General features: G+C 36.1%; 2 protein-coding genes across 2 annotated transcripts; one reads left to right on the forward strand and one right to left on the reverse strand.

Moving 5' to 3' along the window:
• The first annotated feature begins 89 nt into the window (after window positions 1–89).
• LOC123865370 (proteasome subunit alpha type-5) lies at window positions 90–2,402 on the forward strand. The gene is made up of 5 exons (XM_045906365.1): window positions 90–217; window positions 345–601; window positions 881–1,059; window positions 1,237–1,349; window positions 2,150–2,402. The coding sequence occupies exons 2-5, from the start codon at window positions 345–347 to the stop codon at window positions 2,330–2,332; spliced, it is 732 nt and encodes a 243-aa protein (XP_045762321.1). The 5' UTR covers window positions 90–217; the 3' UTR covers window positions 2,333–2,402.
• Window positions 2,403–4,848: 2,446 nt separating this feature from the next.
• Window positions 4,849–10,844, reverse strand: LOC123865361 (juvenile hormone epoxide hydrolase-like). Its single transcript, XM_045906354.1, has 9 exons — window positions 10,457–10,844; window positions 10,043–10,225; window positions 9,304–9,549; window positions 8,769–8,915; window positions 8,321–8,540; window positions 7,477–7,608; window positions 6,822–7,056; window positions 6,248–6,460; window positions 4,849–5,940 (listed from the first exon to the last, which is right to left on the reverse strand). Exons 1-9 carry the CDS (start codon window positions 10,544–10,546, stop codon window positions 5,415–5,417), a joined length of 1,992 nt encoding a protein of 663 aa, XP_045762310.1. The 5' UTR covers window positions 10,547–10,844; the 3' UTR covers window positions 4,849–5,414.
• Between the last annotated feature and the right edge of the window lie 9,907 nt (window positions 10,845–20,751).

Genomic DNA, 20,751 nt, shown 5'->3' on the forward strand with positions numbered 1-20,751 from the left:
GTGCTTTACTTTTGCCTGTGCTCTTGGCTCAAAAAGACTAGAACCCAGAGCCGTAAAACCAGTTAAAAAAACGCCTATGCTCTTTGACACAGACTACGAATGGTCTTTGATGCCTGTCAAAATTTTGATTACTCACGGAAGCAATTTTGCAGTTTCTGAAACTTAAAGTGGAGTTTATTATATTGTAATAGTTAAACTATTTAAATCATAATTCAAGGTAAATTCGAAAAGTATTATTGTTTTTGTATATATATTCAAAGACTGCAATAACATATTGATTATTGAAGCTAACCTGCTTTACTGGAACCGGCATGAAAGCTTGCTGTATTTCTGCATTTTTTTAGATGTTCCTCACCCGATCTGAGTATGACCGCGGCGTCAACACATTCAGCCCTGAAGGAAGGCTATTCCAGGTGGAATACGCGATTGAGGCTATTAAATTGGGTTCCACTGCGATTGGCATCTCAACCTCAGAAGGGGTTGTTTTGGCGGTTGAAAAGAGGATTACCTCGCCTTTGATGGAGACAACTACGATAGAGAAAATTGTTGAAGTGGACCGACATATCGCGTGCGCTGTTTCCGGCCTTATGGCAGATTCGAGGTGCAGTATTGTTTTAAGAATGAGATCTATGCTATTTTATTTGCATACCTAAATAGTCACATATTTTATACTTTCTTTGTGTAGTCAACTAAATTAGCACCACTATTTGGTACTCATGATTGCTGTCACTGTGTATTCATATCTCAAGCAAGTTATTTAAGAGGTTAAAAATTATGAAACTCATGATATGAAATGAGTATGTGTTTGTAATAAAAATGAGTATATATGATTTTGAAAAGAGGTCTGCATATGTCTTATATGGCAGTGTGTTTGTTTCAGAACTTTAATAGAGAGAGCTCGTGTGGAGTGCCAGAACCACTGGTTTGTGTACAATGAGCGCATGAGCGTGGAGTCATGTGCACAGGCTGTGTCCAACCTGGCCATACAGTTTGGAGACAGTGATGACGACAGCGGCACAGCCATGTCCAGGCCTTTTGGAGTTGCTGTCATGTTTGCAGGTTTGTCTATTGTGAAAAACCTTTTTGTATTCTAACTTCTTACTATTGTTTTGGGTCATGATTTTCAATTTGCATTTTAGCAGTAATCATGTATTTTTCTTCACTAGTATTTTCTTCATTAGTTTATTACACTGTTAAAGCTCTGCACTTTATTAATTAACTATATTATTGTTAAAGGTATTGATGAGAAAGGGCCACAACTATTCCACATGGACCCCAGCGGCACTTTTGTGCAGTATGATGCCAAAGCTATTGGATCTGGCAGTGAAGGTGCTCAACAAAGTTTAAAGGTATAGCATGTTACAGTGGATTTAATTTAAAACAGCTTTACTTATAAAAACTTTCTGGTTCAGATGTATTTCAGGTGTATTGTTATTCATTCAAAGATTGAGAACCATACTTTTATCCTTATTTGAGGAGCTGGCGAACACAACCAGTACTAGTCCTCTTTTACCTCAAACACATTTTTTTTAAATTGTAAATCTTGATCTAGTTACATCAGACCAGTCCCATTTTGAGTCTGTTTTCATAGAAAACATACTATGAAAGTGGGGTCTTCTTCTTTTTGGGCTGGTTTCCGCACTTAAACGTTTCCGTCTGTTGTGCGTATGAAAGTGGGGTAAAAATAGTCTCAAAAATTGTGGTTTCAAATAAAACTGGATTAGTCTTAATATGTACTGAGTTTATAATGTAATAGTTTCAGTTTTTTTGCCATCCTGTAAAATTCAACTTCATCTGACTAGTCTAGTTCTGTTCACCAGCTACTTGCTGTGACAGTGGCGTCAATTCTGATGTCTTTCTCTAAACTAAATTTAGAGTATCTGCATGTTTTTCTTTCTAACATTGCTAAGAAAAGGACAGAAAATGAATTTTGAATTAAAGGCCAAATTTTAGTGCTACTATATAAATTTAAATAATAGGTACACAACTGGCACCTAAAATCACAAAGTTAGGCAGTTTTTTAAAATTAAATTTTCTTATTATATTGGTAAGAAAAGATGTGAATTTTCTAAAATTTAGTTGCCATCAGATGATCAGAATCGGTACCCTGTTTATGATTCGATTAAAACAACATAGTATTTGTATGCAGGAGGTGTACCACAAGTCCATGACGCTCAAGGAGGCCATCAAGTCGGCGCTCACCATTCTCAAGCAAGTGATGGAGGAGAAGCTCTCAGAGAACAATGTGGAAGTGGTGACCATGACGCCGGGTTCCCTGTTCCACATGTTCACACGCGAACAGCTGGCCGAGGTTATTAAAGATATACCTTGAGTAAATGTTGTGTAGAGAGACTGATGCATAGTTTGGTTTATAATTTTCTGAGCAAAAACATAATTTCGTCGCTTTATCTACATACATATAAGTACGACACTAGTTTTTGATTCCATAAAAAAAATCTGCCTTATCAGAATTTGATATTTGGACAATGTATCAAAAATTTGTCATATGAGCAAAGTGTTTACAAATAAGACAGCACTGCCAAAATATTAATATGTTTTAATTTATTAAAAGTATAAGAAACTTGTAAAAGTTTATTTGAATAAAAATCTATTCTATTCTATTCTAAATACTCTATAGTATTAGCCCCTCCTAAGGAACTTTAGAAATTCCACCTTAAAATTTTAAACAACACAAACTCCACACTAAAATTGTTTCAGAAAATTAAAATCAAACCATGCAATGTAAAGTCAATAAACTTAAATAAGTATGAAGTATGATTTATGAGTAATATCTAAAATAAATTGATTTACATTGTATTGATACATTATTGTATTGCTTTATAGTATGTATTTTAAGGTACCTATATTATTTGTAGAACATTATGTAAAATATTGTTTGTAGAGTTTAGCTCATTAGGTATTTTGCTGTATACAACCATTTTTGTTAACTTGTTTTTTGTTTACTGCTAACTTAAATTTTTAGCTCTGCCTTAAATCTCAAAAAAAATATCTAGTGTCATTGTAATTTAATTTATTTTATATATTATTTCGGTGTGGGAGCTTATAACAATAATTATAAGTATGAATCTAAAGTAAGTATTCAAAGTTTAATAAAAAAAAATCAAAAGTAATGTCTATTTATTTACTACAACAAACTACCTACATACAATTGATTTAGAATTTATTTTATTTAGACAAATAGTTAGTTAGTGGCTAAAATTAAATGAATGTAAGTATGTACTTAAAATTAGAAGAGCACCCACTAGGTGGATTGACGACATCAAACGAGTTGTGGGAAGATTTAGGCGGCGCGGCGCGGCGCAAGACCGTGGTGTGTAGAAATCCATACAAGAGAATGTCCAAAAGTTTACAATTTTTGTAGGGATCTCTAATTTTGAAAATAATATAGTCTATGTCACTCAGGAATAATGTAGCTTCCTACGGGTGAAAGAATTTTCAAAATCGGTTCAGTAGTTCTTGGGATTACTTCTTACAAAATAACTACCTCTTTATACTTACCTAATATTAGTATGATGTATGGATAATAATGTATTTTACACTAGAGATGTTTTGTGTAGTGCTGGTTTAAAAAAAATACAAACAGGATTTTTTTGATGCAGTCTAAAATGGAATATGAACTGTGAAAGTGGTGCTTAAAATATGCTATTCATTCTTGCTAAATTATACAAAGGAGAAAACACGAACGCTGCTGTAAAGGCGTTTATCGCCTTTGTTGTTCGTATGAGACGCGAGTGCGTGTAGATTGGATACCAACCATATGATGCCAATGTGTCTCAATGTCAACTGTTTTGAAGTTCCTGAGCAACTCCAAAGTGTATTCGGTAGCAGGCAACAATAAGTCACTTAGAAATGCGAACAGCTTGAACTATGTTATTTCTATGATTACATTCTAATTTATATACTTTGTACAGCTGATTGGAGCCATACCAGAGCTTCAATGGAGTGAGAGTAGCTCTAAGAATGCCATACAGAAAGACCTCTCCCGCCTTAGCCTTGGAAGGGAGGCTGTGTGTGTGTAGAAATATTTTGTACTTTAGAATTTCTTGTTTAATAAAGTTCCTTGTATTTTAATATATTTTTTTGGAATACCTACAATCAACGCTCTCAAGCACGTACCCAGTGGCGTGCGCTTCATAGAGGCATAAAGGCGTCGCTTACCCAATTTGAAATAGCTCATGGCGCATTTTCATCACAACTTAGTAATTAAAGGAAGTGATACTTCCTACTTAATTTCTTAAAATACACAACTCCGAGACCAAGGGGGTTAGAATCTCTTAACTTTTCGGAGTTAGTTTACCTACTTAATAAATAAAACAATGAAATTAAAATAATATTATTTTTTATTAAAAAGCTATATAAAAAGTCTACACTTAAACTTGCAATAAATTCTATATTAACAAAATAACATTTCTCATATAAAATGTAATTACATTATATAATCCATATCCATACTAATATTATAATTGCGAAAGTGTCTCTGTCTGTCTCTCTGTCTGCTACCTTTTCACAGCCCAACATTTTAACTGATTCTGACGAAATTTGGTACAGAGTTAGCTTATATCCTGGGGGCGGACTGCTATTTTTTATCCCGGAAAATCAAAGAGTTCCCACGGGATTCCTAAAGACCCATCCACTTAAACGATTTGTATGAAAGATACCGAGGTGGCTTGCGTCTATGTAATTGACATAGGCAACTTTTTATCCCGAAAAATCAAACGGTTCCCGGTTTTTTTCAAGAGATTTGACGTTTTTATAGCACAGCCTAATATATCAATTTCGAACGGAATGCTGGATATTAATATTTCGTTCCGAAACTTCTAATGCATGAAAAGGAGTTCTCAACGCGCCGTTTTAACTTTATGTGACATAGCATGCCAAAAGAACAATTTTCGTTCTTATTTTAAAGGTGAACTGTTCTTTCAACATAACCAGTTGACCCGTAGAGTTAAAATGGCGCGTGAGATGTCATTTTGTATGGACTATACATTAAGTATGATTACAGTGTGAGATTAAATAAACAGCAAATTGTTCAAAAATTGAACCTAATTAATCAGAGCTTGTAGCTGGCCACTTAATATAAAGTTCCTAGTTTCTTAAGATCGAGCATCCCAAACGCTAAGTCGCAACATTTATCTTTAGACTGGAGTGGCAGCAAAGTAAATAGTTTATACTAGTTGTTACTAAATAAAACACAGTCTTATGACATTGGTCAAAGAAAAGTCTGATGGAGTCAGAATTCAAATAAAAGTGACGTTACGTTTCCGAGTTGATATGGTGTGTGCTGTCACCTTTGGATGGACGTCAGGCTCACTAAAGTATTATAACACGAAATTTCAGTACTTAATGGACTCTTAGTACAATTTCTTGTTAACTTAAAATTAGTAGGCACCTTACTACCAATATTTAGCCAAATGTGGTTCCAAATCGATTGGATTGACGTTAGGTCCGAATCTTTCAACGGGCACTCCATTCTTATCAACGATAAACTTGGAAAAGTTCCATTTAATGAAGTCACCAAACGTGCCGCTTTGGGTTCGTTTCAAAAATTTCCACAACGGATGTGTATTTTCACCATTAACTTCGATTTTTTCAAAGATATCGAACTTAATGTTTCTCTCTCTGGCGTATTTGATTATTTCCTTTTCGGTGCCTGGTTCTTGGCCACCGAATTGGTTGCAAGGGAAGGCTAATATACGCAGGTCCCTGCTTTTGGCGTATTTCTCATACAATTCGTTTAGCTGGTTGTAATTGGTATCTGTGAGGCCGCACTGTGAGGCGACGTTGACTATCAGGAGCACATATCCCTTGTATTTCTCAAGTTTAACCTCTCTTCCGTAGATATCTTTCACAGAAAATTCGTAAATTGTTTGTGCTGCATTGGGGTCTCCTTGAACTTTATTATCTTGAGGTCCTGGACTCCTAGAAAAGATTACATAAGATGCCTTACAAAATGGTTTAACATAATATTATTTAAATCAAAGTCAGTTTTTTTTGCCAGTAAAAGTGGCTTCAATTTATAAAAATGTTTCTTTATAAACTATTTTCTATATCCATGCCCAAAAGTACATCTGAATACTAGTTTATTTTAGTTGACCTCGATTCCAAGAATTTTCAGGTTAAGGTATGAAAAATACAACAAATGATAGTGGTGTGAAAGTAGTTCTTGAACTTCAACATTCATTGCAAGGCAACATTGAGGACTTGTGGACTCTAGATGTATACTAACTTGCTCTGGTTGTGAAACTGTAGGAACGTATTGACAGCGTCGAACACATCGGCAGCCAGTATATCCGGGTTCTCCATCGCCGCAAAGTGTCCGCCGTCCTCCACTATAGTGCTGTGGAGGTAGTTTTTGAACTTCAACTTTAACATAGAGTCAGGATGAAACACTAGATCATGCTTGAATTTGATACCCCATGTTGGTACTTCGGTTGGGATTCTGAAAAAGAAAAAAAACATTTAATAATAACCATGCTTTCAAACAGAATGTGAACAATATCTTCAGCAAAGTTCAAACTTCAAGTTAAGGTTCACTAGACGGGTCTGCCCACGAAATTCAAATTTAATTTTGTTTTTCGCAATTTGTAAACTAATACGACAAAGGAGGCTTATGGCATTCTAATAGCGCCAATGGCAATATCAATTCCACAGGTATTTGTAAAAATCTTCACTTGAAAGTGTCCAGTTTAAAAAATTAGTCATAGTATCGACTAATTTGTGAGTAACTCACGTCAAACTCATTATTAATTTAGTTTTGGTTGGTCCAAATGTGTCAAAATTTATATTTAACCAATACTCACTCATCAAGCCTCATTGCAAAGAACCGCTTGTTCACAGTCTCGGCAAATATCCTCATGGATGTGGTGATGGAGTTGGTGGACCAATACACCAACACATTGTCCAACAAGTGCATCAAGCTGAACTTGGCCAGCAGGTTGCCGTCGCCAGCGCGCTTGTACGCATCGTTTGTCCAAGTGGAGAACTTCTCCAGGATATATGCTACAAGACCGGCCGGGGAGTCCGTTAACGCTATTCCTGTGGATGAAAGGCATTGTCGACACATTCAATATTTCGTTTAACTAGTTTTTCTCATGGTCTTCTTTCTCCAATAACATTTTGAATAGAATAAGAGATCATTTTCTGCGGAAAAGCAAATAGCAATCGGAGGACGCCCCGCACACTCGTAAAGGAAAAAATCCGAAAACCGTGAATTTGTGATAACATCACAAAAAAAAATTAAAATGAACAGATTTATTATTTTCAATTTTCAAAGTAAGAACTATACCAAGTGGGGTATCATATGAAAGGGCTTTTACCTGTAAATTCTAAAACAGATTTTTTTTGATTTATCATACAAAATGTCGGCAAAAATACCCTTGTACGGAACCCTCGGTGCGCGAGCGTGACTCGCACTTGGCCGATTTTTATATTGAACATTTCTCTCTGATCAATTACCAATGGTGTCAGGTTTGGTGGCTTGAATATGGAGGTATCCAGACTCCTCCGCTAGTCTCATCAAATGTTCGCTGAGTGGATACATACGGCTTTGCAACTGTGGCTCAACTATCAGGCTCGGCCATAATGTTCCTACAAAAAGTTATAAAGTTCAAAATTTCATTGTTTCATGTTGGACAATGTCTCTTATGCTAGATCTGGAACTTTACCATTGATTTGGAAAATAGATTCTACTAAGATCACTATATGGTGGGCAACTGAAAGTAATACTGTAGATAAGTTAAATAACTGGTTCAGATTTAAGATTGGACAATATTGGACATGTTCCAGTTTCATATGAAGTTATGGTAACTTCTACCTATGATTTTCTATTTAATTAATTATATTATTCTATGAAAACTGAGTCTAAAAACAGACAAGGCGCAACGTAATTTGGGGCGACGATTGGTAAAAATGGGGCTCCATTTATCAATCGTCAAGTTGAAAGTCTTGATACTCGTATATAAGGTACAAGCTTTTGCCCGCCAGTTCGTCTGTGTGATATTATTTGTAGAACTCATGGATGATCTATTGATGAAAGAATTTTCAGAATCGGATTTTCAGTTCCAGCGATTATCCCCTATATAATATTATGTACAATGTACTTGTATAGAACTTTGTCTCTCCTGTTAGCTCAAGAATATTGGATGACTCTGATCGCCTTCTATTGCACGACAACAAGCACAAGTGGTATGTTACCCTTTCCAACCAAATTAAAAATAATAATGCCCAGAACCTGTTGCTTGTATGTTGTCAGGGAAGTAATCACTCATCTTTTCACTTACGGTTGTTCTTTTCAACTTACCCAACAATGTGAAAATATTCTCCAGAGGATGAAACATCAATAAAGGGGTGTTAGTGTGAAAACCCAGTACATTTTGTGGGAAAAAAGTGGCTAAAATACATCCAAGCATGTGACCAAGGTCTCCGCCGTGGATGTAATATTTGTCGTGTCCAATTCGCTTCATGAGATTCGATATTACTATCGCCATTTCTGTTGGACCGAAACCGGGGCGCACTGCTGCCTAGAATAGGAATTCAACTTAATACCACAGATTATAAAAAAAAGGTAAATGGAGCCTTTGCATACAATACATATTAGCGTAAATATCAAACTTGGTAGTATGGAATTTCATGCAGTGTAAAAAATTAAAATTCAGTTTTAAGTCATAATTTCATAACCCACAAAAGAACGCATATCTTAAATAATTTCAAATCTCAAACAGTTAGGGGCATGTCTTTTGAACATTTACCTGAGAAAATCCAAACCCAGGCAGACTAGGGGCTATGATCTCGAATACAAAATTGTAGCCCGGGTGCTGTGTTGTGAGCTTTGGTATAACTTCGTAGAACTCCCGGACAGATCCCGGCCAGCCATGTAACATCAGAAGTGGGATCACCTAGAATATAAATTGAAATATGCTTTATTGTACACTATCATAAAAAGAAACATAATAGTAAAACATTACACAACAAAAATATTAGTACAATTTAGCGGCCTTATCTCTTTAAAGCGATCTCTGCCGCCAGGCAATCATGTTACAGAGGATATAACGACTAGTGAGAAAGGGTAAATATAAGTAGTCTTATAAGTTACAAGTAATATTTATATGAAATTTTTCATGATTATAATTTTATATAAACTTGTTATGATAAGTTTTATCATTAAGATGTCAAGCATTCAAAATGATTATGAGCTTAATTGGAATCTCAAAACCAGATGCATTTATTAGTTGCTTTGTTTTTCCTTTAGTCTGTGGTTTTGACCAGACTCAAGCTAATACATACCTTAATATCAGGAGCAACTCGTGGCTTCACATGCATATAGTGTACATCCAATCCTTGAACATTAGTTACAAAATGATCAAACTTATTAAAGAACTGTTCCCTTTCTTTGAAGTTGTATTTATTCTGCCAGTAATCAAGCACTCTTGTCAGGAAGTGGGTATTGAACCCATAAGTGAAACCAACTTCTTCTAGGGGTGGGGGGAAGGGCCTTCGGTGTAGGAGTCTCTCTTTCAGATCATTTATCATCTGCGAACAATTTATATTTTTGAGATTTTAAACTTATGTACAGATAAATATAACAATATCATCTATTGTTTAGCAAACAGCACTGTTCGGCTGTCAAAATTTAGATGTTTCAATATATTTAAATGTCATCGGATACAGTTTTTACTTGTGCTTCAATCTATCAGATTTAAAATTTGACCAATTACAAGCCATTTTAGACAGTTATTTAAGTACAAAAACTTATTAAAATACCATGTAAAGTATAAATTACTAGCAACCCATTACGGCTTCACACTAGTAGCTTATTACAATTTTCCCAGGGATCTCTAATTGAAAAAAAATATATAGCATGTTATTCAGTCATAATGGAGCTTTCTACTGGTGAAAGAATTTTTAAAATCTGTTCAGTAGTTCTAGAGATTACTTCCTACAAACAAACTTCACCTCTCAGAAATAGTAACTGTAATAAGTATAGTTAATAGTTAGCTATGCAAATATTCAAAAGATTACTTACTATATCACTAAATTCTATCTCATACGGTTGTATGGACAAGTCTGGCTTTGGATCCATAGGGTAAGGTCCCCAGTATTCATCAAGATCCAGTTTAGGCATATCTGGAGGAGTCGTAAGTAGCTTGTACACATAATAGGAAGACAGGCCTGCTAGTAGAGCAGAAATAAAAAAGATTTTTCCAAACTGTAACAAAAAGAAGTTATTTTGTATAGTGAAACCACTGGCCAAAGACAGGAGGACATGAGAAAGTACTAAATACTGGAGCCATAATTTCCTCGAAGGAATAAAATTATTTAATCATCAAAATATCATCATCGCATATTTTTGTGTAATTTTAATGTATGAATTCCATTTTTACCACCACTTTATATGGTGCTTGTGTATTGTATTTTATTTAAATTTTATCCTACTCACCGAACCCGTAAATATTGATGAACTTTTAACAATTTTCTCATCATGTTTAGTTTTCGGTTTGGTATCCTTTTTTGATGATTTATTGCTCATTTTAAAGTTTGGTTATAAATTAATGGTTTCAACCCGATTAATTTGGGTATTATAATAATAATAATAAACTTCACAAACGTTTAATATACCGGCAAAAAACTTTTGCAAGTGTAAGCACGTAAACTTATAAAAATACTGTGTAAGTATTGACCATAGGTTTTTATTTCTAGTCAAATCCACATTTTATTGAAGTACGCAAATTCGTAAAATACAAATTATTAAATCAAAACAACAAAAACTGGACAAAAACCATAAAGTGTGTAATCACCGGACAAAAACAACAACAACAATCTGTGAGCTCACCTAACTTGTGATGTGACAGTGACAAGCATAGAGTAGGATTGTGACAAGTCAATGACTGTGACAGGCATCACCTGTGTTGCCAAATGCCAACAGGTACTCTGTGTTACCAACTCTTTATTAAACTGAAAGTCGCTATATGATGCCTTCGGAAAGTCGCCAGCTGATGTCGCCATACGTAGAAAAAGTTAAAAGTAGCTAGAAGTCGCTGAAATCAGACATGGCACGCGAGCATGATTCTTACCAACCTAGAAATTTATTTATTTAGGTAACTATACGTTTTATTTTCCACAGCGGCGGAGCCGTAAAGAGCTTTGGGGTGATTATCTCTCCCTGTCGCAGTCCCGGTTGCAGTTGGATTGGACCTCGTAGTCATGTAGGTATAGTTACCTACGCATTGACATGATGACATTTTAGTACAAGCTCACTCCTTATTCTTGTTATCACAACGTCATGGTAAGCAGTGAGCATAATTTGAGGAATTCTCTCCAGTTTGGAACGTGTAAAGCTTGATATTGGATATCTGGTGCTATCAAGTTAGGCTCCGTTTTGATAAATGACGCGAACATGATTGGGCCGAGACCGGCGATTTGACGTTTCTTGAATCTGAGTATGAAATGACCATAGGAAAGAAAGTATTCACCACCAACCATCCACCACAACCTCTCTCCGGCGACAAACGGGCCCGCTCTGACGTGCTAGGAGCAAAGTCAAAGTCAAATAATTTGTTAAAAACTATGCTTTTTTATAGTCAATTCTTGGATTTGAGTGGACCGATCTACTTCTCACTCCTTGGATTACATCACAAAGCCCTTGCCTTGGCTATACTAATTAAAGCAGAATCGAGCTCGACGGAGCTGACTTGTAAGCACAAGTCGAAAGCGAGGACTTATAAAGCCAAATATAGGACGTATAATATAACCTGCAGTAGGTACTGTGAACTGATTCTATTTTTACTCCACTTATTATTTTTAAGGCTGTATCAAATCAATGAAGTCGACAATAAATGAAAGGGTTTATTCAGGTGTGAAACGAACGCGCCAACTGCCGAGTTGGCGCTGACAGCGCGCGGGGCGGGCGGGGCGCGCGGGGCGGGCGGGCGGCCGCAAGCACAATCCCTCTGTTAATTGAACGCGCGGGGCCAATAGGTATGGCTTTTTTAATTTTTCCACTCAACCGCCGCGTCAGATATAACCTGCCGTCAGGGCTGCCATTCAGCACCTACTACTGAAGCTACTTTATAGATGACTAGATGATGCCCGCGATTTCGTCCACGGCAATTTAGGGTTTTTAAAATCCCGTAAGGACTCTTTGATTTTCTGGGATGAAAGGTAGCCTATGTTGCTCTACATGTCTTCAACTATAGCTATGCAAAAAATAAGTCGATTATTATTAGTTCTATTGCGACGTGATTGAAGAACAAACCTATAAACAAACGCACTTTCGCGTTTGTAATATGAGTGAACGGTCCTCCGCCTTCCTCATCCACCCGCTTCCCGCTAACTTCTTCAGGTCATTGGTCCAGCAAGCTGAGGTCGTCCTTCATGCGCTTACCGGTACATGGTCTCCACTCCAGAACGCATTAATTGCCAAATCACCGAATGTTTATTACCGGCCAAAAATTAAATTAATATTATCATATGATTTAGACAACCCTAGTGGATTCAGTCCACGCTTTCAGCGCGCTATCACGGCTCTCAGCTCTGTCAACGTTTTCCATTTTTACCGCCCATTCGATATTCATTTCTGAACGAATTTTGAGCCAACAGGGCAACTCCAAATATGAATCTTATAAACTCAAATTTTCATTTTAGTCCAATAAAATTCGCTTGCTAGGCACCAAATATTAATACTTGTTGTAGCTTTAATAAGCTTAGCATTGTGGTTTTTCATCGAAATCCAGTTTTGCCGAAAATGACACCCGAATTTAATATTGGTTTTAATTTAACCTATTGAAATGTTATTTGCCTACTGGTAACAGATAATTGGACGGCAGGCAATGAAGAGATTATAAAATTGTCAGCAGTTACATAGAAAGATTCACGATTAATGAAAGCTCAGTTAAGTGCCTAGAAGTACTTATCAAGTGTCAGTCAATATGTTTATATTCTGAGGTTTTTGTTTGTGATACTAGAATTTTAATATTTCACCCTTTATGTATTTTGGAAATAATGTGGGACCATTGTATGTTCGCAATGTATGACCTGAACTATGTTGAATCAACTTTCCTAAGAGATTTCTCAACTCAGAGGTCCGATCACCAAAATTGAGCCAAAGTTACTCAGTCGACTAATCTGATATGCACTGTCACAATTACTGCTCTCCTACATACCTGCCTAATATGCAAACAAAAAATAGTTTTTGAATTATCACCAAAAAACGTGAGAGTTTTCAAAAATTAATGTTTTTATAGAGTTTGTAATAGAGTACTTAAGCATGATTGTCAACAAGTGCAGGCCTATCTTGAATAAAAAAAATCTAGTTTCCACAACGCGCGAGTGAAGGCATGTACCTAACTAAATGCTTAATGGCATGATACAGTGATTAGAACGTGTAAGCCCAATCCATTACCAATAACCATTTACCTTATACTTGTAGTTTTAGTGATTTAGTATTTTATAAACCCGCAATGTATAGCGTGCAAAACTCGGGACCAATGTCCCACCCACGTGTCATTGACCTACCTACGCAACGTGCGTTGACCTCTAGTGTCAATCAGATGTTTTATTTGCAATACATTGCAAACTTAAAAAAAGGGATTTTTAAAATTTTATTTTCGCGATTTTGTGACAGCTTATCAGTACCTAATCACTTCATCAGTACTATGACTTTGCATTCTAATGACACTCTGCATACAATTATAAAACTCTTTTATTTATTTATAACGTTGCATTTCTAGTCCAGTATCATGAATAAAAATTCTTTGAATTCACATAAACTCCACAAAGGATAAGTCTCTCAAAGAACAACTTCTGTAATATAGTAGATAATCTATGGATCTACCGCCCAGAGCCTCGGGCCGCCCTTGGGTAGGTATACCTACTATTATAGTCCGGGCAGCCTCCTGGGAACGCGTCGCAGTTGACAAGCTTATCAGCGCACCGCACTCGCAGCGTCTTACGGTTTAGTTTATCCCATGAAATTATTCTCTAAGCTTGCGCGATTATCCCCAGGGCCTTTTGGAATACTCAAAATATGACTTAATTAAACTTTCCTACCCATAAACTATCTCGATTCCTTACTTATTCTTAGTGCCGTGATAGCCTTGTGGTTAAAATTCTGGAGGTCAGGGGTTTGATCCCGGGCACGCACCACTAATTTTCAGAATTTTGTGTGTTTTAATTAATAAAGTAAATACGTATATTATCACTTGTGAGTACTTGTTTTAACAGTGAAGGAAACATGCATGCCTGAGAGTTTTTCCATAAGAATTTTTTCAGGCAGACCTACGTTTTTTATAACACGTCTTGGTATGACTTGTTGAACGGTATCCTATTTGAAGGTTTAAACTAACCCGAATCTCGTGTAAAGTTAGTTGGGAACAGCTCTACCTACTCTCTAATCGCAACATTAGGTATCATCAAAATATAAGATCCTGAGGACACAGTTAAACTATGTATATGTATAATATATATATATAATAGATAATATAAATATAATAGATAAGCCTACGGATTCAGACTTTGTTTACTAGTTGCCCACCTAGCAACCCAACTATTAGATTTTTGGCCTTCACGCTTAGTTGGAAGCGAACGAAAGTCAATAATAGTCTTAAAAAAACGTGCCTAAGTACATTAGTCATTCGCATTCTGGACATACCTACCTACGAATAATTTTGCAGGTAAGTACCTACTAGGATTCAATATTAAAAAATGGAGAAGCTTATACAACAAAGGTAGGTGCTCGAAGCACTATTAAGAGGTCCATCACAAAGCGATATCAACTTCGTCAGTACGGGGTGAACTGAACAATGTCTTGCCGCGGGCCAATCAGGGGCGCGCTGGGGGAAACTTTAGGATTCAATTAAACTTGAGCCCGCCTCATCTGCTGCCTCCGTAACTACGTAACGAGAACACGTAGGGCTGTCTCGTTTATTGAAATGAAAATCCCTCAGTCATTAGCATCCAACCGTAAGGCATTAGGCAACGTACCTAAACGACTGCTGCAGCTGCACACATACATAGTCGATATTCCACGGACACGTTGACCTATGAAGCGATTTGCTTGCTCATAGCTGATTTGCAAGTACCGTGAAAATATCGCTAGCCCATCTCCCCCATTTTCCCCGCCACTTATAAAATCAAGAGCAAATAGGCATTTTTAGGCATGCATCTTATTGCATCGACAGTTCGACACCGAGTAGGTACAATCGGATTCGTGAATTGGTAGTTATTTCATTCTTACTTCAATCAGCATTTTGACTATAGTCGATAAAGATATAGTAATAAAAATACAAAAAATAATTTACCTAAGGAATTTTTCAATAGTATGTAAAACTCATAAATTGAGAATCAGCCCATACTTATTTCATTTGAATCGGAATTATTTTCAACACATGTTGTTGTCTCATACATATTATATTATCGGTATCGGTAAATATTTATCGGTAGGTATCGATTGCACCACATCACTATCAAAGAGCCGTAAAAACAGGCAACACACGAAACTTCATTTTGGTCTCCAGGATTAATAAACGGCCTATAAGTCCTCATCTTTTTCTGGACGCACGACTTTCTTCCGAGTAGTACTGAGATCCCTTCGAACCTTGTTATGGTTAATCATTGTTTTCTTGGTTTTCCACTTTTGATTGGCTCTGGATTACTTGATTTTGTAGCGTAAAATATGTAAAAATCTGAAGTAAGTAGGTATTTATTATTTACCCTTGTGCCAACCCTACTTCTGGCCAATAACGCAAATCCCCATCCTTGCGAGCGAAGCGTCGAGCGCGACTCGTAACCGCTAAGCCAAACCTGTGACGTTATCGCCACTTGAGCAAAGAGCTCGAAGGCACCCCCACTCCACTTCATTCTTAACCCTCCCCAAAACCAGCCATAATATTGTAAAATACTTCTAAGACTCAATAAGGTCCAATAAAGGCTGCATGTTTAAAGGTTCCGTAGGAACCATAATATTATTGTTTTCTTGTTCCCCTACGGAGTACCTAGTCATTTTTATTTAGAAACTTTTAAAACCATACCTAACGATGAAATTGACTGAACATAAAAACTACAGAACCCTGCGTTATGCGTTCTCTGACACTCAGTTATTGAACATCAGCAACTTTTTGATGGCGTCAGGCCATGGTTATTGTAGCTAAGATAGGCGTTACTAGTAGGTACATGTGACGTTTATTGCAATAAAAATAAGATTCATCATTCTATAAAAACATTAGATACGAATTGTGATTTTTATTAGAAAGTAAGTAAACCGTACCGTTATTTACACGTAAATAACAATAACATTAATCATAATTACTTGTCTATTTTACTGTAGGTATCGCATAATATTAAGCTAGGTGAATAGTAATAATACTAAACACAATAAAATGATAATCTACGGGGAAGTCCTATGTTAGAATAATAACTATAAAATCAAAGGTGAAATTACTGTAACTGACCTTCAAACTGCAATTTCAAAAAGTGCAGTATAGGCATACCTAGTCCAGCTAGGTATATAGGAAACAAATCATCAAGGACTCATTATTCGTTCATCAGTTGTCTAACAGACACAATATTGGTGACAAAATCAAGATCTAAGCTCTTTCACACCAGTAGTTTTTGTGAAGAAAATATAGTCGATTGCAATCATGTTAAACAAAATTATTATATTCCTGGGTGTTGCAGCACTTGTAGATATTAATTGTCGGGAGCCGGTACATGTAAAATCTTCCTCGAACGAGAAAATGACAACAAATCCACTATTTGAAGTCGAAGATGATGAACTCCTAAAGGTACAATCTCATACAACTACAGATTCAACAGATGAAATCGAAAAAATTACGGATGTGACATCCAGTTCTGAATATTTATTTGACCAAACGAACTATGGGACTAAAAAAATTGATCGGGAATCAAGCGAACTAACTTCAAATGATACAATTTACATTAAATATTTGATTAACAATGCTTTTAATGGAGATCAATGCCCAACTGGGTTCGTCAGAGTTGGCCAAATATGCGTTGAAAAGATTTAGAGGCATTACACAATAATTATTATGACCATCGCGATTTTTGAACACGAGTTTTGTTTAGAAATGTAAGATTTTTTTTTAAATTGTATATTCTTAACGTTCTCAATTACAATATTATAATATCTAGGTACATTCGGATCGAATAAGGTACTTAATAGGGACCTCCCTAACCTTAAGCACTATTGTAGACAAGATTGAAATTTTTTCATACGAACTGAAATAACTGACTGACATAACTGAAATTTATCCTTTTCGAAGCGTTATAAAATATTATAATAGTACCGATATGGAGTGATAAATCTTATAATATTACTTATCGATCAAAAAGTAATTGGTTAAAGTTTAACAGATGACCTTCGGGCGTCGAACATTATTTGCGAAAACCTAAATTATCGATAATTTAGTGAACAAATCATCAAAGATTCACTACGCGTCCATCTGTTGCCTAACAAGTACATATTATTGACAAAATCGGCATTTATATAACCACAAACGTGATTACTTCAATTAGTAGATAGAGTTTTGTGAAGTGATCATAAGGAAAACTAACGATTGCATTATGTTTAGCCCAATTATTATTGTGTGTACAGTAGCTATGGTAAATATGAATTGCGAAGAAATTCTCCAAGCAGATCCTCCAGTGATTCCTTTGGAAGGTGCCCTAACTAAAATTAATAATGAAGAAAATGCAAATATACCATCTTCTATTGAAAATGAAAACGGGGAAATTCAGACAGAAGGATCTAAATTACAACATTCCATAGACCAGACTCAGAATTTTTCGACAAGCCCTGAAGAACATAATGTAAATTCAAACGCAACAGATAATGTACAAGTCACAAAAGGAGTAATTAAACCTATTAGTGTTTTCACTGGTGATCAGTGCCCGACTGGTTACGCTAAAGTGTTTGGACAATGTCTTGAGATTCATTAGAATATAATGTTCTTAAACTGTGTACTCCACCTAATGATCAATTTCTAAATAAAACAAAGGACCGTAATTTGTTTGTACAGTTTTGAATAACTTCTTATTTTTTTGTTCTTTTATGATAAGTTTATAATTATTTGCTAAATAGATTCGTTAGTAGAGATATTAATTAATTATATTATTAAAATATGTGCCCAGTGTTTTTAGATGACCAAATATTATGGTGCCAAATTGTTAGATGTATCGAGTGTTAAAAAATATTCCGTGATAAATAATAATTTATAATTTATAATTATAGATTGTTATGGCTATACTCAGTAAATAGTATTGTAGTTTTAGTCGCAGTCTTAGCCGCGCGCAGCAAGCTGAAAGTCCCTGTGAAAAAGGACACGCGATGGGTTCAAAACTAGTCGGGCTTACGTCGACTAAATACGTGAGTATAGGCGTACAAGTCTTATACAAGTACGAGTATAATGGAAATCACTCACCATAGTTTAAACGATACTACTGTCTAGCGATTGCAAAAATCTCATGCGGACCGTGTGCGAACCACAGCTACAGGCGCTACATCTGTGTAGTGTGTATCTAAGTACTACGCCTTATAAAACGAAACAGCAATTCTTAGAGAAAACCGTTCAAAACCTTTGTTCTATATAGATTGCACAATAATAAATAAATAATAAATAAATAAATAAATCTTTATTATCTTAGCAGAACATTATTTACAGACTTTGGTGTGAGGCCCTGCCTCCTGATGTACATGTTCGGAATACTGTTTTTGTTCAAACTTTCAAAAGAAAATTTCTTTTCCGTTTTGATCTTTATAACATTGGGTGGACACCCATTAGCTTCTATAAGCTAGAGAGATTACTTCTTTTCAGCAGCTGAGTGTCTGATTTTTGAGTCAGGTCAGGCATCCATCGCTTAGGTTTTTGTGCATTTCATAAAACTAATACTGATTGACTGACAGTCACGACAACGCACGAGAAACATGAAATGCACACGGGTTCCTTCGGAACCCCTTCGGAACGGGTTTATTCGGGATAATTTTTTAATCAATACTAATATCATAAAGAGGTAAAGTTTGTAAGTTTGCTTGTAGAGGGTAATCTCTGGAACTATTAAACCGATTTTGATAATTCTTTTACCAGTAGAAAACTATATTATTCCTGAGTGTCATAGGCTGTTTTATTTCAAAAAATTAGAGATGCCTATGAAAATTGTAATAAGCTACCCGTGCGAAGCCTTGTCGCTCCTTCGTTCCTTATTAAAATTTTTGAAAATTCATTCACATTGACTGCGAATCGAAGCGAAATTCGAACATTTTATACAGTGTGAAGAACTTTCTTCTGAGGAAAAATTGCTAATTCACGCGAAAATGTTAATAAGCTATTTAAAATTTTGGAATGTTGCTTCGATTCACTTGCAATTGTAATTTGAGCCTAAGAGGATTAAATAGGGGATGATAGGAAATCCCCTATCTAGGGCACACGGCTAGTAAGTATATTATAAATGTGAAAGTGAGTTTGTCTGTCTGTCTGTCTGTCTGCTACCTTTTCACGGCCCAACAGTTTAACCGATCCTGACGAAATTTGGTACAGGGTTAGCTTATATCCCGGGGACGGACATAGGCTACTTTTTATCCTGGAAAATCAAAGAGTTCCCACGGGATTCCCAAAAACCCATATGCTTAACGGATTTGTATGAAATTTGGTACCGAGGTAGCTTGCGTCTCTGTAATTGACATTGGCAATTTTTACCCTGGAAAATCAAACAGGTCCCACGGGATCTTTGAAAACCTTAATCCACGCGGACGAAGTCGCGGGCATCCTCTGGTAAGAAATAATAGAAAGTAGTCTGTACTAATTAATTCAGGTAATATCTGTAGGTAATCAATCCCTGAAACCCGGAATCGTATCGAGTCTCCGTCGGATGCTGTAATACCTAGGCGTCGAGTAACACTTGGTCAAGTAAATATAAAGTTACAATACACAATTGTTACGTAAAAGTAGAGCAAATAATTCCAGCGACATAATAGTCAGTTCAAACGGTTGTTTTAACTGAATAATATACTGAATTCATTTATTAAAATCGAACTTATGAATTTTATTTTTTCGAAGAGGATTGAAGGTGCGATACAAGCGGCCTGCACTCATGGACTTATGCTCAGGTTACACTCTGCTTGGCCTGAGCATCCAAGCTTAACTCTGAGCAAAGTCAAAGTGAACTAGCTATAGTATAGATGTCAACCTTAGAAAACCTGCACTTTTAAGTTCCTACGCAATTTTGTGTCCACGATGACCGGAATGATGGATCAGTTCAGTTCACAATGGACTTAATAATAATGGTATTCATCACTATGATCAACCCACCCATTTACTAAATGAAGCCCGCGACATTGGATTTAGAAGAGGTTTTTTTTTTTTTGAGAAATCCCGGGAGGACTCTTTGATTTTCCGGGATAAAAAGTTGCCTATGTCAATTTCCGGGACGCAAGCTAACTAAAGGGCTAAAGCTAAAGGGGCCGTGACAGACAGACAGACACACTTTCGCATTTAGGTATAATATTAGTATGAAATTATAATACCTATCTATACCTACCTACTCTCGACTTACTTATATACCTACTAATTAATAAGTTGGTGAGGAATAACTTCCGTAGATGTAATATAATAATCAGCTGATCGCTCTTGCTCCTACATCAGCTCGCTACAGTATAACACTTTCTACCACACTTTTAGTTAGTCTGTTTGTGGATCTACAATATATTCGAATGATAAGGGTGAA

Source organism: Maniola jurtina, chromosome 5 (genome assembly GCF_905333055.1).
Source record: "Maniola jurtina chromosome 5, ilManJurt1.1, whole genome shotgun sequence".
In the NCBI taxonomy this organism is placed as follows: Eukaryota; Metazoa; Arthropoda; class Insecta; order Lepidoptera; family Nymphalidae; genus Maniola; species Maniola jurtina.